Source organism: Marmota flaviventris, chromosome 1 (genome assembly GCF_047511675.1).
Source record: "Marmota flaviventris isolate mMarFla1 chromosome 1, mMarFla1.hap1, whole genome shotgun sequence".
Taxonomy (NCBI): domain Eukaryota; kingdom Metazoa; phylum Chordata; class Mammalia; order Rodentia; family Sciuridae; genus Marmota; species Marmota flaviventris.
Genome location: NC_092498.1, coordinates 195,437,076 through 195,464,745, shown reverse-complemented (window position 1 = coordinate 195,464,745; position 27,670 = coordinate 195,437,076). Strand labels below are relative to the sequence as shown.

General features: G+C 42.0%; 1 protein-coding gene across 5 annotated transcripts in view; it reads left to right on the top strand.

The window, feature by feature from the left end:
- Trank1 (tetratricopeptide repeat and ankyrin repeat containing 1) overlaps positions 1 to 26,200 on the top strand; it is a 105,445-nt gene extending 79,245 nt beyond the window's left edge. For all 5 annotated transcript variants that reach the window (XM_071619749.1, XM_071619753.1, XM_071619752.1 and 2 more), the window contains 9 exons: positions 260 to 406; positions 1,157 to 1,313; positions 11,007 to 11,095; positions 14,001 to 14,104; positions 14,227 to 14,359; positions 18,087 to 18,232; positions 19,065 to 22,108; positions 22,984 to 23,082; positions 24,611 to 26,200. In XM_071619749.1, the coding sequence (XP_071475850.1) occupies positions 260 to 406; positions 1,157 to 1,313; positions 11,007 to 11,095; positions 14,001 to 14,104; positions 14,227 to 14,359; positions 18,087 to 18,232; positions 19,065 to 22,108; positions 22,984 to 23,082; positions 24,611 to 24,711 (4,020 nt within the window). In that variant the 3' untranslated portion in view covers positions 24,712 to 26,200. The remainder of the gene's footprint in view (positions 1 to 259; positions 407 to 1,156; positions 1,314 to 11,006; positions 11,096 to 14,000; positions 14,105 to 14,226; positions 14,360 to 18,086; positions 18,233 to 19,064; positions 22,109 to 22,983; positions 23,083 to 24,610) is intronic.
- Positions 26,201 to 27,670: the final 1,470 nt, after the last annotated feature.

The window sequence follows — 27,670 nt, the reverse complement described above, 5'->3', positions numbered from 1 at the left end:
ATTAGAATAATTTCCTGGGCCCTTAGTGTTTTTCCCCAAGGTGGGCACTTTTGAGCTATGTTGGCCAAGTGTGTATGGGACCCTGCTTGTCAACCCTAGTCCTGCTCCCTTCTATTCTGAGGCCACAAGATGGACGCTTCCTCATAGCTAGGATTGGAGTCTTGATCCCAACTTCACTGAGTGAGCTAATCTCCATGAAGCTTGGGGAGGCAGTTCAAAAGCATATTTTGTTGGTCTTTAATTTGTCATTGTTGTCCAGGCTTACAAGGAATGGAAGATCATTTCCTCATTTACACCTTCATCATCTGACTCCAGAGAGGAAAACTGGCCATTGGTTGAGGTACCCCTGGAGAAACCAAGCTCTTCTCAGACTCGGCCCCTCATGGTGAATCCAGAAATGTACAAGGTGAATTCTGCCATTTGTCTACACGCTAATTTGACATGGAATTAGTAAACAAAGCCTATAAGAGAAGATGAGATGAAAAATATAGGCTTGCACGTTACTGGTCCTCCTTTACATCAGCAATGGGCTGTAGAGAATGGGAAAGGAAGGGACAGGGGTGTCAGTGTTGGTAAACTCCCTTTTTCTCAGCACAGAGCTAGACTCAATAGATAAGGTACTTTCTAAAAGCAGAGAAGGGAGAGTAGTTCTTTTTGTTCACCTCTGAAACTCAGCTCTGTTCAGAAATTTTGATGTGGTAATACTAATGATATGTGTAGTACTAATGATAGCTACAATGGTTTAATTTTTAAAAACAAGTCACAGCAATTATGTAACACGTAACCATTGTGGTAAACTGAATGAAGGGTGCACTGTCTTTGTAACTTTTTACTATCTTTGTAACTTCTGATGTATATATAATTGCTTCAGAATTAAAACTTTAAAAACCTATATCAGATTCAAAAGTCATCTTGTGTTGATGGCATGCTCACTTACTTTCTCTGTGGGAAGGTATGGAGTTTCTCATAACTTTGCTAGAGCCTGGCTTACCTGTGCTGTAGTCACTGAACTCCTGGGCTCCTGTTCACAGCTGTGCTGGGCTTCTCTAAAATTTAGTTTTCTGTTTTTCCAAGATCAGAGTGAGCCTATTGAAATGTATTCCATTTTAACTGTAGACAGAAGGCTCATAATCTTTGTCCTCAATTTTATCACCAGCTCCTTAATGGTGAGCTTAAGCAGCTGTATACGGCCATCACACGGGCTCGGGTCAACCTCTGGATCTTTGATGAAAACCTGGAGAAACGGGCTCCTGCTTTCAAATATTTCATTAGAAGAGATTTTGTACAAGTTGTGAAGACAGATGAAAATAAAGGTAAGATCTCATTAAAATAGTGTTGGAAGAAGCACATTCCTCTCATCTGCTCTTATGACCAGGTTGAAAGGGCATAGCTTTGTTGTTGCTGTTCTGTTTTGCAGTGCTGGAGATTGAAACCAGCACCCCATTTTTTTTTGAAACACTTCCTTCCCTTTCCAGGATCTGAGAAGAGAGAGCCCTTACTTATTTGTTAAGGTGTGTGGGAAAGCATGGTTGTGGTGAAATTGAGAGAGTTAACTCATTCAGGGAAGATCTTTTATTTGTCCTTTAAAAGTGAGTGCTATGACCAGAGAAATGAAAAGTTGTGCTGCAGTTGTGTACAATGAATAAAAATGAATTCTTCTGTCATATATACCTAATTAAAATAAATAAATATATAAATTTATTAAAAAACCAGAAAGCCAAATTAAAAACACTGACACTAAGTGGCCAAACAATAAATGTCAAACTTTGTGGAAAACAAAACAAAAAAAGTGAGTGCTATGAACAGAGGTTGAAAGAAATAGGTCCTATTGGGATACTACAAATTGCTATGAGCTTTTGAGCAGTTGAATGGTGATATCTATCAACATAAAGATAGCACAGCCCTGTTTGTAATTACTCGAATCTAAAAACAAACCTAAGTATCCAGTGTGTTTCTTTCAGAGGATTCCATGTGACCATTAAAAAAAAGTAAGATGAATTTCCATTTACTGATATGGAAAGATGTTCAGGGTTTATTCAAGATTAAAAAAAAAAGCAAAAGTTAAAGCAGTATAGGTAGAATGATTAAATTTTTAAAGAATTTTACGTTATACCAATATAAAAACTGCATATGTAAATCAGTATATATTAGCATAGAACCATTATTTAAACGTGTGTGTGTGTGTGTTTGTGTGTGTTTGTGTGTGTGGATGTGTATACAAACACTATTTTAGTGTCCTTAACTATCAAACCTAATTCAGTTTCTGAGTATGTGTGTTAGGAGTGGGGTTTGTGAGACTTTGAGATAATGAATTGTCTGCATCTTTTAAGTTCCCAAGTTTCACAAAAGGAGAAAGAAGAGTTCAGATAGTAAGGGATTCACCAGAGTTAATCTGTATCTATTCAGTTCCTGTTATGGGTTACAGGAATCTAAACTAGGAGAGTTTGGAGAGAGAGAAAGAATGTGGACACCAGCCATTTGTAATGGTTACTGCTGCTGTTAAGACTGGGGGACACCATTTACCTTTCATCTTTATGACTTCTATGCTATTTGCAGGATTTACAAAAACTATTATCATGTGTTATTTTCATAATTTACCAAGACTAGATAATTAAAAAATGAAGTCAAAATGTCCTGATGGGATAGCTGTAAAGAAGTAATCAGCTCTTCATGAAGGAGAAAGGTTAGTCTTTTTTGAGAGCTAGTTGCTGAGTCAGCTCCTCTAGAGTCTTAGTTCTCTAAGGGTAGAGGAAGGACCAGGCTCTGCTACTGTGGAGAAGTTTGCTGTGTTCCTAAGCATTCCTTAGCTGTTTTGTGGAGACTATTTTTGGTTATTGCTGATGGCTCAGTTGGGTACCAGGATTAGATGTTCTGTTGGAAGGATCTGACTGTTGTGGTGTGAGGGAAAAAGTCAAAGACATGGAGTTTGAAAACCTGTCTTCTCCTAAAACCTCTTCACTCATGTAGTCACATGACCCTGTTTAGACCCCACTTTCTCTCCATGGGCCTTTACCTCCTCCACTAAAAGGAAAAGGAGTGGTCATTCTCAATTTTTTAGCATGGTCATTCTCAATTTTTCCTGCAGCTCATATTCCTTTTAACCCCACAATATCAACATAGGCATTTTTTTTAAATTTAAAAATTCAAAATGAAAAAGCATTATAATTCATGTCTTGGTAGCATAGGAATGCAAGAAAAAGTACAGTCTTAATTATGAGTTATAGTTGCACATGGTTAAGTCTTTCAGAGCACCTGTTTCCCCTGAGCAGGAGAACTTTGGGTGAATATGGCAACTTGCAGTTTATGTTTCTTCAAAATGAATCCTGCAGAGTTCACTGGCCCTATTCAGAGGTAATACAGGGTTTTGCTGTGGGAATAAAATCTCACCAGGACAGTAATAGCATATGTGGAGTCAGAACAAGACACTGTGAAGTTATCTGTACACAGTGCCACAGTGGATAGTAGAGAGAAAGCAATGGAGGGATCAGGCTCTGAAGCCTTCATCGGTTATTGCACCTTCTAAAAAAATCTGGCCTGTCTGCCTTACTTCTCTGATTACTATTCATTGGCCTGGGTTATCTCTGACCCCAGTTCTGATTTGGGTCTTCATTGTCCTAGCGTGCACTGTCTTTCTCATGCTTCAAGAAGCTGTGAGTTTTTGCTCATTGCTAGTGATACATTGGGGGGTTTGTTGGGGGAAGACTGATACAGTCACCACAGGCTAACATGGAATAGAATAGCGTGTGTCCAGCAATAAGAGTTTGACACATTGCTTTCTATGATGAGGACAAAGTCTACACATTGGGAAATACACATAGTTCCTGGATTACTGTGGTTCATTTTAGGGTTTCTCAACTTTATTATGGTGCAAAGTGATACTCTGTAGAAACTGTATTTCGAGTTTGATTTTTTTTCCTAGGCTAACAATATGTGGTATAGCACTCCTTTGTGATGCTGGGCAGAAGCAGTGAGCTACAGCTGCCAGGCATCCATGCAATCACAAGAGTAAACAATCAATTACTCTAAAGTATACCATGTTGCTGCTAGGCCATGATGTCAATGGATTAGGTGTATAAAGTACATTTTCAACTTATGATATTTTATTTTTATTTTTTAATTTTTATTGTTGGTTGTTCAAAACATTACATAGTTCTTGATATATCATATTTCACACTTTGATTCAAGTGGGTTATGAACGCCCATTTTTACCCCGTATACAGATTGCAGAATCACATCAGTTACACATCCATTGATTTACATATTGCCATACTAGTGTCTGTTGTATTCTGCTGCCTTTCCTATCCTCTACTATCCCCCCTCCCCTTCCCTCCCCTCCCCTCTTCTCTCTCTACCCCCTCTACTGTCATTCATTTCTCCCCCTTGTATTATTTTTCCCTTTCCCCTCACTTCCTCTTGTATGTAATTTTGTATAACCCTGAGGGTCTCCTTCCATTTCCATGCATTTTCCCTTCTCTCTCCCTTTTCCTCCCACCTCTCATCCCTGTTTAATGTTAATCTTCTTCTCATGGTCTTCGTCCCTACTCTGTTCTTAGTTACTCTCCTTATATCAAAGAAGACATTTGGCATTTGTTTTTTAGGGATTGGCTAGCTTCACTTAGCATAATCTGCTCTAATGCCATCCATTCCCCTGCAAATTCTATGATTTTGTCATTTTTTAATGCAGAGTAATACTCCATTGTGTATAAATGCCACATTTTTTTTTTATCCATTCGTCTATTGAAGGGCATCTAAGTTGGTTCCACAGTCTTGCTATTGTGAATTGTGCTGCTATGAACATCGATGTAGCAGTGTCCCTGTAGCATGCTCTTTTTAGGTCTTTAGGGAATAGACCGAGAAGGGGAATAGCTGGGTCAAATGGTGGTTCCATTCCCAGCTTTCCAAGAAATCTCCATACTGCTTTCCAAATTGGCTGCACCGATTTGCAGTCCCACCAGCAATGTACAAGTGTACCCTTTTCCCCACATCCTCGCCAGCACTTGTTGTTGTTTGACTTCATAATGGCTGCCAATCTTACTGGAGTGAGATGGTATCTTAGGGTGGTTTTGATTTGCATTTCTCTGACTGCTAGAGATGGTGAGCATTTTTTCATGTACTTGTTGATTGATTGTATGTCCTCCTCTGAGAAGTGTCTGTTCAGGTCCTTGGCCCATTTGTTGATTGGGTTATTTGCATTCTTATTGTTTAATTTTTTGAGTTCTTTGTATACTCTGGATATTAGGGCTCTCTCTGAAGTGTGAGGAGTAAAGATTTGTTCCCAGGGTGTAGGCTCCCTATTTACCTCTCTTATTGTTTCTTTTGCTGAGAAAAAACTTTTTAGTTTGAGTAAGTCCCATTTGTTGATTCTAGTTATTAACTCTTGTGCTATGGGTGTCCTATTGAGGAATTTGGAGCCCGACCCCACAGTATGTAGATCGTAGCCAACTTTTTCTTGTATCAGATGCCATGTCTCTGATTTTATATCAAGCTCCTTGATCCATTTTGAGTTAACTTTTGTGCATGGCGAGAGAAAGGGATTCAGTTTCATTTTGTTGCATATGAATTTCCAGTTTTTCCAGCACCATTTGTTGAAGATGCTATCCTTCCTCCATTGCATGCTTTTAGCCCCTTTATCAAATATAAGATAGTTGTAGTTTTGTGGATTGGGTTCTGTGTCCTCTATTCTGTACCATTGGTCCACCCGCCTGTTTGGGTACCAGTACCATGCTGTTTTTGTTACTATTGCTCTGTAGTATAGTTTGAAGTCTGGTATCGCTATACCGCCTGATTCACACTTCCTGCTTAGCATTGTTTTTGCTATTCTGGGTCTTTTATTTTTCCATATGAATTTCATGATTGCTTTCTCTATTTCTACAAGAAATGCCATTGGGATTTTGATTGGCATTGCATTAAACCTATACAGAACTTTGGGTAATATCGCCATTTTGATGATGTTAGTTCTGCCTATCCATGAACAGGGTATATTTTTCCATCTTCTAAGATCTTCTTCTATTTCTCTCTTTAGGGTTCTGTAGTTTTCATTGTATAAGTCTTTCACCTCTTTTGTTAGGTTGATTCCCAAGTATTTTATTTTTTTTGAGGATATTGTGAATGGAGTGGTTGTCCTCATTTCCATTTCAGAGGATTTGTCGCTGATATACAGGAATGCCTTTGATTTATGCGTGTTGATTTTATATCCTGCCACTTTGCTGAATTCATTTATTAGCTCTAATAGTTTCTTTGTAGACCCTTTTGGGTCTGCTAGGTATAGAATCATGTCACCTGCAAATAGTGATAATTTAAATTCTTCTTTTCCTATTTTTATGCCTTTAATTTCTTTCGTCTGTCTAATTGCTCTGGCCAGTGTTTCGAGAACTATGTTGAACAGAAGTGGTGAGAGAGGGCATCCCTGTCTTGTTCCAGATTTTAGAGGGAATGCCTTCAATTTTTCTCCATTCAGAATGATGCTAGCCTGAGGCTTAGCATAGATTGCTTTTATAATATTGAGGTATGTTCCTGTTATCCCTAGTTTTTCTAGAGTTTTGAACATAAAGGGATGCTGTACTTTGTCGAATGCTTTTTCCGCATCTATCGAGATGATCATATGGTTCTTATTTTTAAGTCTATTGATGTGGTGAATAACATTTATTGATTTCCGTATATTGAACCAGCCTTGCATCCCAGGGATGAATCCTACTTGATCATGGTGCACAATTTTTTTGATATGTTTTTGTATCCGATTCGCCAGAATTTTATTGAGGATTTTTGCATCTAGGTTCATTAGAGATATTGGTCTGTAGTTTTCTTTCTTTGAAGTGTCTTTGTCTGGTTTAGGAATCAGAGTGATGTTGGCCTCGCAGAATGAATTTGGAAGTTCTCCCTCTTTTTCTATTTCCTGAAATAGCTTGAAAAGTATTGGTATTAGTTCTTCTTTAAAGGTTTTGTAAAACTCTGCTGTATACCCATCCGGTCCTGGGCTTTTCTTAGTTGGTAGTCTTTTGATGGTTTCTTCTATTTCCTCAATTGATATTGGTCTGTTTAGGTTGTCTGTATCCTCCTGACTCAATCTGGGCAGATCATATGACTTAAGAAATTTATCGATACCTTCACTATCTTCTATTTTATGGGAGTATAAGGATTCAAAATAATTTCTAATTATCTTCTGTATTTCTGAAGTGTCTGTTGTGATATTGCCTTTTTCATCCCGTATGCTAGTAATTTGAGATCTCTCTCTTCTTCTCTTCCTTAGCATGGCTAAGGGTCTGTCGATTTTATTTATTTTTTCAAAGAACCAACTTTTAGTTTTGTCAATTTTTTCAATTGTTTCTTTTGTTTCGATTTCATTAATTTCAGCTCTGATTTTAATTATTTCTTGCCTTCTACTTCTTTTGCTGTTGTTTTGCTCTTCTTTTTCTAGGATTTTGAAATGAAGTATGAGATCATTTATTTGTTGGTTTTTTCTTTTTTTAAGGAATGAACTCCAAGCAATGAATTTTCCTCTTAGAACTGCTTTCAGTGTGTCCCATAGATTCCGATATGTTGTGTCTGTGTTTTCATTTATCTCTAAGAATTTTTTAATTTCCTCCTTGATGTCTTCTATAACCCATTGATCATTCAGTAACCTATTGTTCATTCTCCAAGTGATGCATGATTTTTCCTTCCTTCTTTTATCGTTGAATTTTAGTTTCATTCCATTATGATCAGATAAGATGCATGGTATTATCTCTACTCCTTTATATTGTCTAAGAGTTGCCCTGTGACATAATATATGATCTATATTTGAGAAGGATCCATGTGCTGCTGAGAAAAAAGTGTAACTGCTTGATGTTGGGTGGTATATTCTATATATGTCAATTAAGTCTAGGTTATTAATTGTGTTATTGAGTTCTATAGTTTCCTTATTCAACTTTTGTTTGGAAGATCTGTCCATTGGTGAGAGAGGTGTGTTGAAGTCTCCCATGATTATTGTATGGTGGTCTATTAGACTCTTGAACTTGAGAAGATTTGTTTGATGAACATAGCTGCACCATTGTTTGGGGCATATATATTTATGATTGTTATGTCTTGTTGGTGTATGGTTCCCTTGAGCAGTATGTAGTGTCCCTCTTTATCCCTTTTGATTAACTTTGGCTTGAAATCTATTTTATTTGATATGAGTATGGACACTCCTGCTTGTTTCCGAAGCCCATATGAGTGATATGATTTTTCCCAACCTTTCACCTTCAGTCTATGTATGTCTTTTCCTATCAAATGTGTCTCCTGTAGGCAGCATATTGTTGAGTCTTGTTTTGTGATCCATTCTACTAGCCTGTGTCTCTTAATTGGTGAGTTTAAGCCATTAACATTTAGGGTTATTATTGAGATATGGGTTGTTCTTCCAGCCATATTTGTTTATTTATGTTACTAAACATGGTTTGTTTTCCTCTCTGATTATTTTCGCCCCCTTTACTGTCCTACCTCCCACTGTTGGTTTTCATTGTTATTTTCCATTTCCTCTTCCTGTAATGTTTTGCCGCGGATGTTTTGAAGAGATGGTTTTCTAGCTGCAAATTCTTTTAACTTTTGTTTATCGTGGAAGGTTTTAATTTCATCTTCCATCCTGAAGCTTAATTTCGCTGGATACACAATTCTTGGTTGGAACCCATTTTCTTTCAGTGTTTGAAATATGTTATTCCAGGATCTTCTAGCTTTCAGAGTCTGTGTTGAAAGATCAGCTGTCTGATTTGTTTACCCCTAAGTGTAATCTGCTTCCTTTCTCTTGTAGCTTTTAAAATTCTCTCCTTATTCTGTATGTTGGGCATCTTCATTATAATGTGTCTAGGTGTGGATCTCTTATGATTTTGCACATTCGGCATCCTGTAGGCTTCTAGGATTTGGGATTCTGTCTCATTCTTCAAGTCTGGGAAGTTTTCTTGTATTATTTCATTGAATAGATTGCTTATTCCTTTGGTTTGGACCTCTATACCTTCCTGTATCCCAATGACTCTTAAGTTTGGTCTCTTTATGTTATCCCATATTTCTTGGATGTTCTGCTCATGGTTTCTTAACAGTCTTGCTGAGCTGTCTATGTTCTTTTCAAGTTGAAATACTTTGTCTTCATTGTCTGATGTTCTATCTTCTAAGTGTTCTACTCTGCTGGTAGTATTCTCAATTGAGTTTTTAAGTTGGTTTATTGCTTCCTGCATTTCTAGGATTTCTGTTTGTTTGTTTTTTATAACCTCTATCTCCCTGTATAGTTGATCTTTTGCTTCCTGGATTTGTTTATGTAATTCATTGTTGAAGTGATCTTTCATTGTCTGATTTTGCTGTCTAATGTCTTCCTTGCGACTCCAGATCATCTGAAGCATGTATATCCTGAATTCTTTATCTGACATTCCATCTGCTGCAGCTATTACCTCTTTCTAAAGTTGAGTTGACCTGCATTGCTTGTGGTCCTTTCTTTCCTTGTCTTTTCATACTGCTCGCGTTTCTTTCTGCTTGGTGAAACTGTTGTGTTTTTGAAATTTCCCCCCTATATATTTATATTGCTCTTGTATAGTTGAAAAATCTCCCTTGCAGGGGCGGGCGGCGGCTGTGCTCCTCCTCCAATTGGGGTGATCTGTCTACCACGCTGACTGCCCCTGGGCCTGTTCTGCCGGTCGGTCACAGGTCTTCCTACTTTGCAGGCACGGGCGGCGGCTCTGCTCTGCCCCTCCTCCAATTGGTGTGACGTGTCTACCACACCCGCGGACCCCTGGGCCTGTTCTGCGGGTCGGTCGCAGGTCTGCCTACCTTGTAGGCGTGGGCGGCGGCTCTGCTCTGCCCTTACTCCAATTGGGGTGACGTGTCTACCACGCTGGCGGGTCGCTGGGCCTTTTCCGAGCGCGGGAGGCGGCTCTGCTCTGCCCCTACTCCAATTGGGGTGACGTGACTACCACGCCGGCCGGCCAATGGGCCTATTCCGCCGGTCGGTCGCAGGTCTGCCTACCTTGGGGGCACGGGCAGCGGCTCTGCTCTGCCCCTACTCCAAATGGGGTGATGTGTCTGCCGCGCCGGCAGGCCGCTGGGCCTGTTCCGCTGGTCGGTCGCAGGTCGGCCTATCTTGCGGGCGTGGGTGGCGGCTCTGCTCTGCCCCTACTCCAATTGGGGTGTCGTGACTACCACGCCGGCAGGTCGCTGGGCCTGTTCCGGGCGCGGGCAGCGGCTCTGCTCTGCCCCTCCTACCATGCCCGCGGACCGCTGGGCCTGTTCTGCCGGTCAGTCGCCAACTTATGATATTTTCAAATTTCAAATTACCATGGGGTTTATCAGGATATAACCATCATAAGTCAAGTTGCATCTGTTCTGTAATACCCCATTACCTTGTTCCTTGTTAAATTCCCTGCCTGGGAGCTTGCAAAGAGCTATGTGGCTTTGGATTTTTCAAGAAGGAGTTAGTAATTGCTGTTGTCTTCTGATTCATAGACATAGAAAAGGAAAGTAGGCAGAAATTTAAAAAAACCAAACCACATTCTTTTTCACCTCCATCTTTTCCTTCTGAAACCCATACCCACCTGGCTTGGTAAGCTAAAATATATCTTAAAAGAAGACTAGCAAGATAACATGGGTGTATTAGCCTGATGTGTCTGCCATAACAAAATCCCACAGGCTAGATGGCTCAAATGACAGAAATGTGTTTCTTACAGTTCTAGCAGCTAGAAGTCCAGGAGAAAGGTGATGGCGGGGCTGGTTTCTTCCAAGGCTCCTCTGTCTTGTAGATAGCTGATTTCTTGCTGTGTCCTCACACAGTTTTTCCTCAGTGGGGTCTCTGCATGTCCTTATTTTCTGACATCAGTCAGGTTGGGTTAGGGCCCACAATAATGGCCTCGTTTTAAGTTAATCACTTTTTTAAAGGCTCTGTTACAATCTGATATAGTAGGGTTTAGTACTTCTACAAATGAATTTTGGGGGACACAAAATACAGCCCACAATAACAGGTATGAGTGAATGAATGCTCAGAGAAGCAAACCTGCTTTTCTTTTTCATTTTAGACTTTGATGATAGCATGTTCGTTAAGACCTCAACTCCCGAGGAGTGGATTGCCCAAGGAGAGTATTATGCCAAGCACCAGTGCTGGAAGGTAAGGGGCTGGACCAGCAGTCAGTGGTCAGGGTGCTTTGTGACTACTAGCCTTGTCATGCCTCATAGGCAGGTTTCCTACCATCACAGGTATCAACAGGCTTGTGCCATTTGTTCTTAAACATTAGGTCACCTGAAGATGAGGAGAGCTACTTATCCGTCTCCCTCCCCTGTCAAGGCAGACCTTAAAATCCTTTCCTTTGGCCAAATATCAACATGTGCTGATAGGTAAATGGAGGGTCATGGCCTTTGTTCCACCAGAGAACCCTTTTATTTATTTTTTGTACTCGGTGCTTAAAAGCTTTTGTTGTTATTTTAAAGCAGTAACAGATTGGTTTTTTTGTTTGTTTTTCCCAATTGATCAGATATTGATTGCACTGCCAGTGAGAATCTGGTGAGCAAGGATGTACTTGTCACTAGACTGAACTGTGACCCACTTCCAGCTTCAAGCCTTCCTTCAGGAAAGGAAGTGGACCTTTTGAAATATTGAAACCAAATTAAGGAGCCCATCACTTTCCCCACAGTCAGCATTCCTCCACCTCACAGGGTCTCAGGTGGGGCACCATGGCAGTTATCTCCCAGGAGGTAGTGGTGAGGGTATCTTCACCTACAAGTCACAAACACCCTGCTAGAAGAGTTGTGGGTTTTTTTGTAGTTCAACAAAATAAACATGGGCCCAATGTTATTCTTTATCTTTCTTGTGTCATCTGTAGCTCATAAGAGATATTCCTGCTATGGTTAAGTAACGTATGCTGCAGTGAGTCCAAGCACCCAACCCCCTCAGTAGCAACCCAAACAGGAATAAGGGCAGGCACCTTCTTTTTATGGATCCTTTTTTTTTAAATCATGAAATTGCCAATGGCCTTCCTCATACATCTCACTATCACACGCCCCCATCCTGTTTGCAAGGTCCAGCTCTTCATGTGTTACAGGAAAACTGTCTGCAGTTTCTATTGCTATTTCTGAAGAAGTGTTTTGAGATGATGATTCTCTGGAGGGCTTTTTTGTTCTAATAATCCTCTTCTCATCAGAATTTCATGGAGCTGGGCCTAAGTGAAGGGACTGGGAAGTGATAAGAAACTTGAAACTATAAGCCAGAACTTATCAGAATCCATGATGTGAGCTGTCTGTGGTCTGAATGCCTATAAGAAGGAATTCCCAAAGTCTCCTTGGTCTCATTTCTTAGAAGAGCTTTCTCTGCTGTGGCAAGGAAAAATAGTTAATGTCCACAGCAAATAATTCACATCTAGTGTTTATTTGTTACCTGTTGCTGCATAACAAATGGCTTCCAAATTTACTGGTTATAACAAGTTATTTATGTTGCTCCCAGTTCTGTGGTTCACAGTGTGAGTTTAGTGGGTTGTCCTTCTGTTCTCAGCTGGGAAACTTGTGATTCTGCATTCAGCTTCCACTCAGCTAGGTAGTTGTGGGGTTGACTAGCGCTTGGAACAGGTGAGGGGGTCATTGGGGTTCCTAGACCATCTTTCCTTCATCCTCTAGCAGGCTAGTCTGGACTTGTTCATGGGAGGCCAAGGTTCAAAGAAGGTGAGCAGAAGTACTTGGCCCCTTGAGGCCTGGCCTTGATGCTGGACAAGTGTCATTTCTGCTGACTTCTGTTGTCCAAGCAAGTCCCTTTCACATGAGAAGGGAGGGGAGATAGGCAGCAGTCTGAAGCTGAAAAGTTACACTATAAAAGGATGTGGCAGAGATAGGGTGGAGTGAAGGACTATGGCTACTCTTGGAATCTGTTACATGAGGTGAGAAAACAAAACTTACACCAGTATAAGTTTGATTTGTCTGGAAGGCAGTTTCAAATATATGTACTATTTAGCTGTAGAAATTGATCAAGCCCTAAAATTTTATTCATTGCCTATCCTTGTTATAATTGAAAAGAAATACTGAACATTTGGCTGTTGTTGTAAAACCAAGAACTTTTTTTTTGTGAAATAGAGGGTGAGTGGTAGGGAGGGAAGGAGGAGAGAAGATGGGCAGCAGGTGTTGGATGATATTGGAAAATTCCCTTTATTCCCCTCAGAACTCTTTGGTATTACCCATTCAAAAATACTTTTGAATGTTTGAATTTAAAATCTTTTTAGGGAGGCAATCACAGATGAGAATGTTATTAAAAAAAACTTCTTCTCACCTGAATTTATTTTGATCCTACTAAAGGACTTCAGGACTCAGGTGGTTTATTGAGTTTCTGGCTGCATGTCATGAATGTTTCAGAACTACCACACAAGATTGAATCATTCAACAAATACTTGCCCTTGTAGCCTACACTTTGAGACATGGTATGAGCATTGTTGTTTTATAAAAGCAGCTTTCTGTTGGCAATGATTGGGGTGCAGACTGACTCCCCTATGACACTTGCCTGCATACTTCCTAGACAGTGAGCTTGGTAACAGATCCACATGCTCCAAATATCTTGATATTTCTACTCCCAGTACACATACTGTGATTGTTTCACCAGCACCACAGTATAGCTGTTGTAGTTAGCAGCTGTGTTAAAGCCCAGAAAAGGCACAGGGTGACTTTGAGCCAATTGCTCCCTGGCTCTGACCTGAAGTTGATATATGTAGCAAGGATACCTCTTGCACATGGCTATTGGAAAATTAAACTTCAGATGTCATTATGGTGGCCTATAAAAATTAATAGTATCCATCTTTTCTATGGCTTCCGGATACTTCCTAAATAAGATTTTGAATGTGTTGGCTGGTACACTGTTGGGCTTTATCTTCTGAGGTTACTCTCTTTGGCATAACTGTACCTTTCTGTTTCTGCTTCTCACATTGGGCTGAGTAAGGTATAGTGCCTTATCAATCTAACCATATAATGCATACTTGAACTCTTGTTCTGTGTCACTTAACATTAGTTTTCTGAGAATCAAACCCCTTTGCCTATTCCAGGTTGCAGCCAAGTGTTACCAAAAAGGAGGTGCTTTTGAGAAGGAGAAGTTGGCCCTGGCCCATAACACTGCCCTGAATATGAAATCCAAGAAAGTTAGCCCCAAGTAAGTTTGACTAGCAATGTGTCAGTATCATTTCAGATTTGCTCTGATGAGAGCAGCAGGTTAAATATATTGGTGTTAGATCAACAGTGTATGGAAATACTGTTTTATTTCCCTTCCTCCAGGGAAAAGCAGTTGGAGTATTTGGAACTGGCTAAGACCTATTTGGAGTGCAATGAACCAAAGCTGTCCCTTAAGTGTCTGAGTTATGCCAAGGAGTTCCAGCTCTCTGCTCAGTTGTGTGAGAGGCTGGGAAAGGTAAGGCCTCCAACCTCCAATTGCTCCTGGGAGAACTGGGCTTCACTTGAACAGAATGGGGGATGTGACCCTTCACCTCTGCTTGTGGCCCTTTTCTTTCTCTACCTGCTCAAGCTTTTATAAGGCTCTGAAGATTGTGTGTGTGTGTGTGTGTGTGTGTGTGTGTGTGTATCTATGTCTGTGCTAACATTCAAGGCCTGATATTATCCAAGGGAAGCCAAACGTTTAAATCACAGGGCAGATGAGTATTGAATATTCCTGCCTTCTCTTTCCCTGTGTTCATAGTCTGAGGTTAGCTTGGGCAAGTGGCCTAGTGTTAACATGAAGGTTTTTCTATGTTTCTGGTAATTACTCTATATCTGCTCTATCCAATCCAACAGCCACATGAGGCTATTTAATTTAAATTTTAAATTAATTAGAATGTACTACAATTAAAAAAAATTCACACCCTCAGTCTCACTAGCCATATTGTGAGTGCTCACTATTATAGAATACTTCTATCATTGCAGAAAATCCTGTTGGACAGAATTGCTAGTCAGGAGCAGTTATTGATGGAGAGTCAACCAGCTGGCAGTGGGCTGCAGACTGTTGTCTGAAGCAAGATTAATACAGAAGAGGGAAGTAAGCAGTTAGAGATTTTTATAGCTGTTTGGTGTTGCTGTGGACATCCAAGTGGTGGTTGTTTTCTTGTCAGTTCATTTTTCAGTGTATCAGTGGTGGTGGATTAGAAATTTTAAACAATCGATCTTTTACCAGAAGGAGTTGGAGATGTGCTTTAGAGAGTCCAACTGAGCTGTTGCATCTCCCCTATGTCAGGTTTCGTGATCCTCCAATAGAAAGACTGGTTTCCATGTCTTTGTCAAATGCAGTAATTCCTAGGATACTCAGAGCACCCTGGCCCCTGGAGGGGTAGTAGTGGAACCTACTAGGAAGTTTGAATGGTGACCTAAAGTCAGTGTCTGAGAAGAGAAGGCCTTACTAACACTGCCTTCCCTGCTCCATGATTATTATAGGATGTGACTTCTCAAGATATGGGAAATGGAGACAAAATAGGGAGGGACACTGGAGAAAACATTTCAGTGTGGGTGGAATTTTGGGTCATTTATTCCAGGAACTAGAATAGTTTCCAACCTCTTCAAGTTCTTTAGTCTCTGCTCTCCAGTTGTCAGTGCCACTATGTTGAACTCTGAGCAGTAACTACACTCTTTCCTTTCTGCCTATCAGAACCTGCCAAGACTGAGCTAGAGATCCTTCCCTTGTCTGCTTACCCACCTTGATCGCCTAACCTGTCCAGCACTGCCTCTGACAGTGGGGGTAGGGGAGACCAGTGGATCATAAGTGTAGCCCCCACAGCCTTCTCCAGGACTGCAGTTCCTTCAAAGTGTGGAGGCTATCCTGTTCCTGGAGGATCAGTTTTCCCTGTACCTTTCTGGTTGCCCAAGTCTGGTTTCTAGGTCTTCTTCTACTTTTTCTTTCCAGCACATTCCAGCAGTTCTAAAATCTATTCAGTGAAGAATCTGGTTCCTATCTTTGATGAGCCCCCCCCATCCCTGGAAGGTCATTCAATTCTCAGCCAGTATTGTGATCATCTCCCCACTTTGACTAGCAAGATTAAAATTGACCATCTTGGCAATAGCCTTTGCTAAGTCATCAGGCCCAACTGTCTTCCTATTCCCAGCTCCCAAATGCATGCTATCTGTGCCAGTTAGCTGTTCACTGCTGCAACCAAAATACCTGACAAAAACAACTTAAAGGAGGAAAAGTTTATATGGGGCACATTGTTTCAGAGGTTCGGTCCATGGTTGGCTGGCACCATTGCTTCCAGCCACACTTCATTTGCCTGCAATTATTACCTGGTAATTCATTCAAATTACTAATCTATCAAATGGATTAATTCATTGATTAGGTTACAACTCTCATAATCTGATCATCTCATCTCTGAATATTCCTGCATTATCACATAAGCTTTTTAGGAGACATTTTATATCCAAGCCAAGCCATAACATAACATAGCATAGCATAACATAGCATAGCATAACATAACTCTATCCCTGGGAAGAAATGTTTGTGTGGGTGCTATGGGAGTGTAAGTCCTCCTTTCAGGGCTTCCTATGCCTAGCTTGTGTCCTGCCTCTCTTCAGGAAGCAGTGTTGGTTTCCCTGGAAACCTTTCTGCATCCTTTCTGGAATGGGAGGTACAGCCTCCTCCCAGTAAGGCAACCAGAGGAGGGGGAGTTGCCACTTAAAGCCAGCCCTCTCTTTTCTATCTCTCCTATTGGACACACACTTGACATCCAGTAGGCTTTCATGTATACACATGGATTTTTCTCTTGAGTAATTGGCATTGACGAGGGAGGAAAAAAGGGGTGGTTAAATGTAGGGGTTGTAAGGTTTTGTTTGTATGACTGAGATTGGTCTAGAAGCTCCCTTGTCTATGAGGTCTCTGGATGTAGAAGAAACTCACATCTGTATCTGTTTATTTTAGCACTTCATGTATCTTATCTTATTAAAGATGAGATTTGGTGGGGGGGATCATCACATATATTTTGTTTGTTTCATTTTTATTTTTTCTCTTTGAGCCTAAGATGCAGCAAGTACAGTTTTGAAATTAAACATTCAACAGATAGACCTCCTACTGTGTGCCAGGTGCTTTGTGAACAGGAGACCATAAAGAAGAGAGCTCAGTCTTTTCAGAGCTCCCCCCCATCTCCCTGTGCAGGAGAGATATAAATATATAAATAAATAGTTTGTGAGATGTCAGTGAGGATGAGTGCTAAGAAGAATAAAACATGTGAGGGGAGAAGGGTTTGCTATTTTAGATAGTGGGGTCAGAGAGCTAACTTTTGAGCAGAAATTCTGAGGACAGCTGCTGGCAGACCTTATAGCCAGACTCTTATAGGCAAAAACTGTGAAGTGGGAGAATTTTGGCAAGTTTGAAGAATAGCAAAGAAGCCTGGTTGGCCAGAGTATAATGGGGAGGGTAGAATTTGTGCCATGAGTAAGAGAGGGTGGCAGGAAGAGAATATGTGGGGACTTGTTGCCTGTGGTAGGACCACACTTTGTTCAAGTGGAATGGAGAGCCTGGGAATGTTTTGAGTGGAGAAGTGACATGAAACTAATTAAGTGCTCCGTGGAGAGTTTTAGAGGGCAGTAGAAGTGGAAAGGTCAGTTAGGAGTGTAGTCTGAGATGATGGAGTTTACACTACATGATGATGGTGGAGGTGGTAGAATGGGGTCATAGATGGGAAATGAGGGGTTAGGTGATGGCCTAAATGAGAAGTGTAAGAAGGAGAGTCAGATATATGTTTCTGTTCATGGCAAACCCACCTTGTTGGTTACAAAGCCCAATCATTGCATTTTATTTGTTCATTCTCTTCCTCTTCATGGCCAGTTTCCATTTAATAATAGATTTAATATTATGTGTCCATGAATGCATGTGTTATTGAAGAAGTGTATCTAAATAGCATCTTGTTCTGTTTTTCACATTTTCCAGCACCATGGGGTGGCACATCTCCTCATGGTACTGTATGAACCTTTTATGGCATATATTGCTAGGAGTGGACATCCACACTACCAAGTGTGACCATGTTCCTTTCCAGAATGGCCATACCACTTTGTGCATGAGATTTTTATGTTCCCTTCATTCTTGACTATGTCCAACACATACTGGTTTTATTTTAAAAAGTTAAGAATACTTCAAATAAAGGTAAAATTTTACTCTGTCCCAGATAAGAGATGCTGCTTATTTCTATAAGCGAAGTCAGTGCTACAAAGATGCTTTCAGATGCTTTGAGCAGATTCAGGAGTTTGATCTAGCACTCAAAATGTACTGCCAAGAGGAGCTTTTTGAGGAAGCTGCTATTGCAGTGGAAAAGTAAGTGTCTTCATTCTCTCCCATCTCTCTTCCTTCTCCTGCTCTCTCTGGGGGCAGGCTACCCTGGGTGGTATTATCTTGCTGCTTCTGAAGTGCCTGGGATGTAATGACCTCCTCCCACTTGAGTGCAACCTTAGTACTGAGTCAGGAAGTCCTTGAGACTAAGACTGTTTTCCACTCTTGATAAGCTTTGACACAGTTTCATGAGAGGGGGCCAAAGAAGATGAAGGGTTTGTTATGAGTGTGTATATAGCAGGCTGTACCCACTCAATCAGCAGAATAAAGGAGGACCCATCAGAGCTTCACTAGTCTCACATGAATCCATGCACACCTGGCGAGGGAAGAATCATGCGTTGGATAAGAGGAAGACTGGTACGATTGCTGATGTGTATATAGCACCCATGTCATCCTTTCTTGTTAATTGCCTTCAAGTTTATTGGAGTTGTATACTTAAAATAATTATCATGCTTTTATCAGAGCTGAAGGGAGTTTTATTCAAGGATAATTTTGACTGTGTATGAATTTTGCCCTATAGATTGGCTTTCAAACTTCATTCCTATTTGCTTGAGTTGTAACGGCAATATATTTCACTAATTATGCATACTAATGCCTGATTTCTTTGAAGAAAAAAGATTTTATTAGTTATAATTATTATACTGATAACTATATAGTGAAGCACTTATAAAAATGCTTGAATGCTTGATAAATTTAGGTCTTTTAAAAAATATCTCCATGTGGGAGTTTTATTTAAATTACTCTGTGCTATATTTTGAAGGAAATTCCTATTGGTTGGGTGATAACAGGTTGACATTTGCATGACCTGTTTTTTCAGGTATGAAGAAATGCTAAAGACCAAGACCTTTCCTATTTCCAAGCTCTCATATTCTGCCAGTCAATTTTATTTGGAAGCTGCAGCGAAGTACCTGAGTGCAAATAAGACCAAGGAAATGATGGCTGTCCTCTCAAAGCTAGACATAGAAGACCAGCTGGTATTCCTTAAGTCTCGAAAACGCCTAGCAGAAGCTGCAGACCTGCTGAACAGGGAAGGTCGGAGAGAAGAGGCTGCACTGTTGATGAAACAACATGGCTGCCTCCTGGAGGCTGCCAGACTCACGGCTGACAAGGACTTCCAGGCCTCCTGTCTGCTGGGGGTTGCCCGCCTCAATGTGGCCAGAGATTCTGACATAGAGCATACCAAGGCCATCCTAAGAGAAGCGCTTGATCTCTGCTATCAAACCAGCCAGTTGTCTGGCATTGCAGAGGCCCAATTTCTGCAGGGGGTAATTCTGAGAGACTTCCAGAAGCTCAAAGATGCCATCCTCAAGTTTGACACGCTCAACCATTCAGCTGGAGTGGTGGAAGCACTCTACGAAGCAGCCAGTCAGTGTGAGGCTGAGCCTGAGAAGGTTCTGGCCCTGGCTCCAGGGGGCTTGGAAGTTCTTCTCAACCTGGTCAGGGCCCTTAAGAGAGTAACTAACAATGCTGAGAAGGAAATGGTCAAATCTTGCTTTGAATTTTTTGGAATTTCCCAGGTGGATGCCAAGTATTGCCAGATAGCTCAGAATGACCCTGGACCCATATTAAGAATAATTTTTGACCTGGATTTGAACTTGAGAGAGAAGAAAACGAAAGATCATTTCTTAATAATGACTGACCAAGTGAAATTAGCCCTCAACAAACACCTTTTGAGCAGGCTGTGTCAGATCACACAGAGCCTGCTTGGGAAGACCTACCCAGGGATCTGTGCGAGGTTTATTGTAGGTTTAAAATGTGAGGATGAAAACTGTGAAGATTTTCACAGGCCTTTGCGTCGTTGTGAGGCCAAGTGTTTGGTTCAGTCGAAAATGCACCTGGTGGCAATCAATGGATTGCTTTTAGAAGCCAAAAAAGTATTTCCTAAAATCTTAGCTGAAGAACTTGAAGAAATAGATTATATTTTGTCTACAGATACATATGGCCTTTGCAAATCCTTTCTAAATGTCCTCTTCCCTAGGCATTTCCATCAGAGAGTGCTGTCAGAAAACCCCATGGCATGCAAAGAAATCCTCAAACCAAATTACAAATCATTCCGATCCTACAGGTTTGCCTTGAAAGAGTACATCCACTCTCTATTTCAAAATGAAAGGGCACGCAGCCGTCGGGAGTCCACAGACCTGTGGCTGAGCGCCATGCAGGCTTTCCTTCTCTCCTCCAGCTACCCAGAGGAGTTTGGAAAGCTGCTCCACCAGGAGGAGGACAACTACAACAGGGAACTGAAAGCTCTGGAGTCTGAGAAAGAAGAGAGGGGCAGGGGGAGAAGCAGCAGGATGAAAGGAATAGAAGGAAAATTTGGCATGCTGGTACCCAACAAGGATGACGAAAGTGCAGAGAAGACCCATCTTTGCTTCATCCGGCTGCTGGAGAATTGCATCGACCAGTTATATGTGTACAGGAACCCAGAAGACTACAAGAGGCTCTTTTTCCGTTTCATGAACGTCCTCATCAAGAGGTGCAAAGAACCACTTATCCCCAGCATTGGAAACACAGTGGCCCTGTTGGAGTTCCAGTTCATCCACTGTGGGGTGGTGCTGGCCCGCCTCTGGAAGAACGCCATCCTGTGCCTCCCCAAAAGCTACATTGCACTCCTGCACTACTGGGAGTTCCTTTTCAGCAAGAAGGACAAGGAGCTTGGGGACGTGTTCTCCATCATTCAGGATTACAAACCGAAGGATGTGACAAGAGCCATTCAGGACTTCCGATTTCACCTCTCCTACCTCGTCAAGGTGCTATGTGGCTATGAGAATGCAAACTTCAATGTCCTGCTTGATGCCTTCAGTGAAATAGACTATGTGGTCTCAGGTGAGGCTGAGCGGACACTGGTGCTGTGCTTGGTGATGCTCGTGAATGCTGAGGAGGTTCTGCAGCCATTCTGTAAGCCTCTTCTGTACCGCCACTTCCAGGAGATTGAGACGAGGCTGCAGCTAATGAGCATGGACTGTCCAGATCAGGTCCCTGAGAGGCTTCGGAAGGTGGTGAGGCGAGTGTTAATGGCTGTCAATGTGAAGTCTGTGGCCGAGGCACTCCAGGATCTGCTCTTTGAGCGAGACGAAGAGTACCTGATGGACTGTCACTGGCGGTGGGACAGTGTGCACACCAAAGGGTCTATGGTTCGTGGCCTCTGTCATGAGGAGGTCAAACTAAATCGCTTACTCTGTGTGGGCCCAGTGGACTACTTTTCTGAACCCGAGTGTGAGTTTGGTCAGGATGAGACAGATGAGCTGGCACTGGAAGACCGAGACCACCTCCTGGCTGCCATCCTTTCGCAGAAGCAGCGGAAGGCCTCCATCCAGCGCAAGTTGAGAAGAGCGTGCCTGGTGGTATCTGTCTGCATCAGTTGGAGGAGACGAGTTCAGACTGAACGTGTCAGGGAGGAAGCTAGAGAGCCTGGGGTTGGGAACTTCAAAAGGGCTGATGTAGACAGGACCCAGTGCGACCTGTGTGGGGTGAAGTTCACCCGGAGCCCTGAGAACTACTTCAGCTCCAGCAAAGCATTTGAAGGAGCGGCTTCAGAGGCTGTGGTCCTTTCCAGGGCTGAGCTGGAAGGAAAGGAGTGTCGAGAGAGGACCAGCGAGTCTTATGAGCAGCACATCCGCCTAGAAGCCCACCAGAGGCAGCAGGTGGCTTACCAGAAATACTCAGAATTTTTCCATGCGAAGGTAGACCCAGCCATTGATGAAGGCAAACTGGTAGTACAGGACATTGAGCAGAGTGTGTGGATCCGTAGTCACCTGGGCTCTAAAGAGCATAGCCACATGCTGCAGAGGAAGGTCCAGGAGCACATCAAGAGGGTTTCAGATTTGGTGGAGGACCTCTACAGGCGAAAGGCCTGGGCAGGAGGTAAGAACCTGTGGAGATGGGGCCCAAACGGTGTTAGGCATGTTAGACACTCAGAGTTATGCTGTTTGTAGTGAGGGCTGACTTGGGGGGTGATGGTATCTTGGCATTAGTGGAAATATAAGTAAAGAATTTTTGTCCTCAAATTATGGCAAAACCTCATTGTTTGAGCCACCCATTCCCCAATTAAAAAATTGTGATTATCTTTGGCCCTACAGATGAGAACATGGTTTGCTAACCAATTATGTGGAGAAGATATAGAAAGAATGTTTAAAGTCTTGAGAAAACTCTTTTAGGGTCTCCTAATTCATTAGTTCAGTGCTCTTTTCTTGAGCACCTATTATGTGCAAAACCCTAGAGTAAGATCTGGAAGTGCATAGCTGGTTTCTCTTTTGTAGGAGGGTCCCTTCAGTCATACTCCAGTGTGGGCTTTGAATAATAACTCTTATGTGGTCTTAAAATCAAGTGTCCTCCAGCTTTCTTATAAGCTATTTCTTAGCAATACTGGGTGGAAGTTATGTATAAAATTAGCAAAATTGCATATTTTAAAATCTTCTATAATTCAGACACTCTCTTCAGTGTAAGTTTTAATGACATTTCGAGTGCAAGTTTCCTGGAAGGGTTTGTTATTGGCAGTCTCTGCAGATGTACAGTAATGGCATAGGGCTAGCATTAAAGACATTATATTATTAAAGACATTATACAGCTTTGTGGCAGCAAAAGGCAGCTTTAGGTCCCTTACCTTGTAAGGAAGCCTCTTTTCAGAGAAAGAGCAGACACACTAGCTCTTGGGCATGGGCACTTTGGCTCTAGTGCATGGTGTTCTGGTTCCTGCAACAGCCTCTTGACTCAGAACCCTTGTTCCTTGGTTTCTTCAGCGGAGGAGGCAATGACTCATCTGGTCAAAATTCTGGTCCTGTCAGTCAAGGATGCACAGGAGTGGTTGACAAAAACAGAACTCCACTTAAGGGATGAAGGTAAGGAGTCCTTTTCTCCACAGACAGGTAACATTTTGGATCCTGTCTTTTTGTTGTTGTTGTTGTTTTGTTTGTTTGCTTAGTTAAAGATGGACATAATACCTTTATTTTATTTATTTATTTTTATGTTGTGCTGAGGGTCGAACCTAGTGCTTCACACGTGCAAGGCAAGTGCTCTACTGCTGAGCCCCAGCCCAAGCCAGGATCCTTGGTTCTTGATGCTGCTGGCTCCTCAGTGAATGTGAAGTAGGGCTTCCTCTGATATCAGTGGCCGCTTCTCACTGTCTAGAAGTATCATGACAGTAATAAAACTATTAGCAACATAATATTAAAGTTTCCCCATCAGACTGTGAGGGCCATTATTCTGGGCCCATTTTAGTTGCTAGAAACCTTTTGCTGCTAATGGACTATTATTAATGATGTTCAGTCACTGCACATACTCAATACAGTGAAGGCCAAAGATAGGCAAAGTATTGTAAAACCATCCATTGATAAAATATTTGCCTTTGTTAATCATTCATTTAAATCAGTGAATATAGCTGGGCATGATGGTGCATGTCTAATCCCAGCAGCTCAGGAGGCTGAGGCGGGAGAATTGCAAGTTCTAGGCCAGCCTCAGCAACTTAGAGAGGCCGTAAGCAACTTAGCAAGATCCTGTCTCAAAATAAAAACATAAAAAAGGTCTGGGAACATAGCTCAGTGGTAAACACCCCTGGGTTCAATCACCAGTACCAAAATTTAATTAATTAAACACACAAATCTGGGGATATTTTCTGAGCATATAGTATATACTAGTGCTGTGTGGGTCTGGAAATATGCTTGTGAACAAAACAAACAAAACCAGTGGGGAAGCTTGCAGCATCTTTCTATAGAGGGTTACAGGACTGAGAAGAGCGATTCAGGTTTCTTTGTTGGCAGTCAGAATTTCTTGACAAGTTCTGTGGGATGCACTGTGTCTTCCCTCTTGCCCATTCCAATTACTGCCCCTTCCCAGCTGGACCACACTTCCTTTTGCTCTGAGGATTTCATCAGCTTTGAATGCCCTTCCAGATGCTACTGGGAAATCCAGACCCCAGCACTGGGGAAAACTTGAAGGGACTTGGCACAAATATCTCTGCCAATTAAAACTAAAAACAAACAAAAACCCCCACCCTTTACCATACAGTTCCTTCTGGGTACTATAATTTTGTGATTGTTTCAAAAGGAAGGTAATTAGTATACCAACTCAAGAGTATGGTTGAGTTTGCTTGATTTGCCACTTAAATGGCTTCTAGAAAGGCCAGAGGAACCAGCTAAAAAGAATTTATTCTGGAGAAGGGTGTTTACTTTGTCACTTCTTGGGAAGCAATATCAGTACTCAAAGGAAAATTCACTTTGGCGGCACCCTAATAGAAAGCTTCATTTCTTTAATATAAAATGATTACAGAAATATTAGGTTTTACTAGGATGTTATGTTTTACAGTGGAATAAGGGAAAAATCACCTTTGCCTTGTCTCTGTTTCATGTTTTTTTTTCTTGTTCCTTTTAGGTATTGTTCAGGAAGATGATTATGAAAATGAAGTTGAAGACTTTGGTGAACTCCGTCCTAGAAGACGTTCGCGAAAATGTGGAAAGCAGAGAAAATACTAACATCTAAACACAGCCGCTGCCTCCTAAACTTTCAGAACATTCCATCCTGTCTTAGAATTCTGAATGCTGGAGGGCAGAAGAGAATAAGACTGTAAATTAGCATTAAAAAAAAATAGAGTATGGGGGGTGTCTAACACCACCTTTGCTTGTTGTTATTTCTCTTTCAGTGGTGGCTTAGGGTCTGATTGCTCCCTCACCTGCAGGTACCTTGTAAGTGTTTTCCAAGTTAAGGTCTAACAGTATTACTCCCGCTAGACATGTTCAGGTTAGAGGAGTCCTGTTGAAGGGAACATTGGGACTCCTTGCCCTAAAGCTCCCAGGCTCTCTGGTTCAATCCCTTCATGATAAGAGTCAGTAGAAGGGGGTTAGTCATTTAAGATGGACACCCCTCATCTCAGAGTTGCCACTGCTTGGGGCCAGGAAATCCCTCTGTGGATTCCCTCATTTCCTGCCACACTGCTGCAGCAGTGAGTAGTATAAAAGCTGTGTGTGCCCAGGGTCCATGTGGGCCCTACTGCCAGCCACCCCGAGCCTAGGTCGCATCCTCCTTATCTCTGAGCCCACTTGTAGCGTAGTTCCTTCCGTTATATAATGTTAGTCTTTTCTCTATATGGCAACTTTTCTGCCCTCCCTCCCTCCATCTTTTGTGACCATTCTCAGCTACCTGTGCAAGTCATGATTAGACTACCTCAGAATGTAGTCAAGAACTCACCCAGCATCCTTGGGACGCCCTTTCCCTCTAGGGGAATGTTGCCTGGCGTTCCTGGCCTGCCTCTCCAAGGTGGTCCTAATTCCACTTTGGCTATGGTGCAGACATTACAAAAAGTATTTTGTATGTAGCACTAGGTGTCCAGATTTCTTGGTTTCTCCCTGGCATGTTTGCCTCCCAAGCTTAGGTTGACATATTGATATGTTTCTACCCACTGAGCTCACGACTGTGGGATAGTGACCTGTAGAACTGCAGGTTAGAAACAAGTGGGCAGAGGAGGAAGCCAGCTCTACAGTGCCAGTTCTTCAAGATTTGGCTGTGCATCACTGCCATGTGGCTGAGAGGCCCTGTAAGAGGAGCTTGCATGTGGGCTGTTTGCAGGAGGCCACTGTCCCCCTACGCCCACTGAGCCAGCACCATCGATCTGGTCCTTGGGAAGCCTTCATGCCTCTCTGATGGTTACTGCCCATCCTTAGCCCACTCATCCCAGCCTGGTATGAAAGGTCAGGTTCATGTTGGTCTTTGATTGTTCTGTCCTCATAGCCGAACCAACTTCCCCATGTAGCTGCTGCTTTAGCTGCTCAATGTTGTCCCTTCCTTGTCTTTCTATGTCTTTTAATGACTTGTTTCCTTGAAATGTTTGTTTCTAATTTTATTAGGTTATGTTTCTAATTTTTATTCCAGGTGTTTTTATAAACTTTACTTGCCAGAAAAAGAAAAGGAAAGAAATCAAATATTGCTGTATTATCACATTTTTATAAAGTTAAATCATTTCTCTTACTCACAACTGTCCTGTGGTTTATTTCTAATCTTTACTAAGAGAAAAGGGCTAAATTTTGAAGATGGTTCCTTATGGTCAGCTGATTGATGCTGGCCAGAGCAGGTTTCTGTGCCTGCTGAAATTAAGAAATCCAGCATTAGAGAAACACAGCTCAGTGAAGGGACACACAGGTGGTTGGAATGTTCTTGTGGGCCCTCCTTGTGCATATTCTTTCCAGTCTGGGTGCTCTTCAAGCATGTGGGGTTTGGAAAGTAAGGAGCTTTGTCACTGCTACACCAGGACATTCCCTTGGAGCTAGGAGACTGTTTCCTATTACTTATGAGCCATGTGACTTGGAGAAGGTCAGATCTGTTCAACCCTGAGTACAGCACCACCCTTGGGGCCTCATGATCTAATGTGGTGGGTGGGTGGGAGACGTGTGTGTATGAAAATACTGTGGTGATAGAAATGTGCCTTGAATAGAGGTGGTAGCAATACTTTTATAACCCAGCAGAGCTTTAGTTTCCCCCTTAGAGAAATTGGTCTAGAATTCCTTCCTGCCAGAGTGGTTTCCTGAGCCATTGCCATGGGTCTGATTACCCTCAGTCTTGGTGTTGTGATGTCAGTGTTCACTTGTGTGGAGTGAGCAGGACACTTGAGCCTTAGCAAGTATTCAATACTATTCTATTTTTTTTTTAAAAAAAAACATTTTTAGTTGTAGATGGACACAATACCTTTATTTTGTTTTTATTTCTATGTGGTGCTGAGAATTAAATCCAGTGCCTCACACATGCTAGGCAAGTGCTCTACCACTGAGCTACACCCCTGGCCCCAATCCCATTCTTCAAAATGAAAGGCTCAGCACAGGAGCAAATGATCTGGTGCCTTCTTTATTGGCACTGTTCAGTAGAGCTGCCTGAGAGAGCCTCCCCCTACAATCTGTCTAAACTCATAAAGGTCAGAGCATGGATGTGGAGGTTGGGAGGGGAGAATGGAGTTCAGTGAAAGAATCAGAAATATCCATGAATGAACTGAGTTCTGGAGCTCAGTCTGGTAGTGGGGCTTTGCTAGAAGTTCAGAATGGGGGTGTATCTCAGGGATCCTAAAGACTGATCTTGGGTTCTGAACTTCACTAGGGAGGGCTTGTAGAACTCAATATGTAGTAGTCATGATTGTGGTTTGTAAAGCATGCCAGGCAGTCAGTAAAGGCAAAGGGCACAAAGGCAAAGTCCAGATACTAAGTACAAGCTTCTGAGTATCCATCCATAGCCACATGGAACATGATTAGCATATTTACACCAATGAATTGTGGGAGCACACGTGAAACATTGCCAGTAAGGAAGCTTATTAGTAACTGAGCACTCAGGGATTTTACTGGGGGCTAATCATGTAGGCAGCTTCTGCCTAGCACGTGTCAAAGTGCCAGCCTCAGAAGGAAAACGTGTTCAGCAGAAACTACCTTTCTGTGTAAACAGTTTAGGCACTCTTAC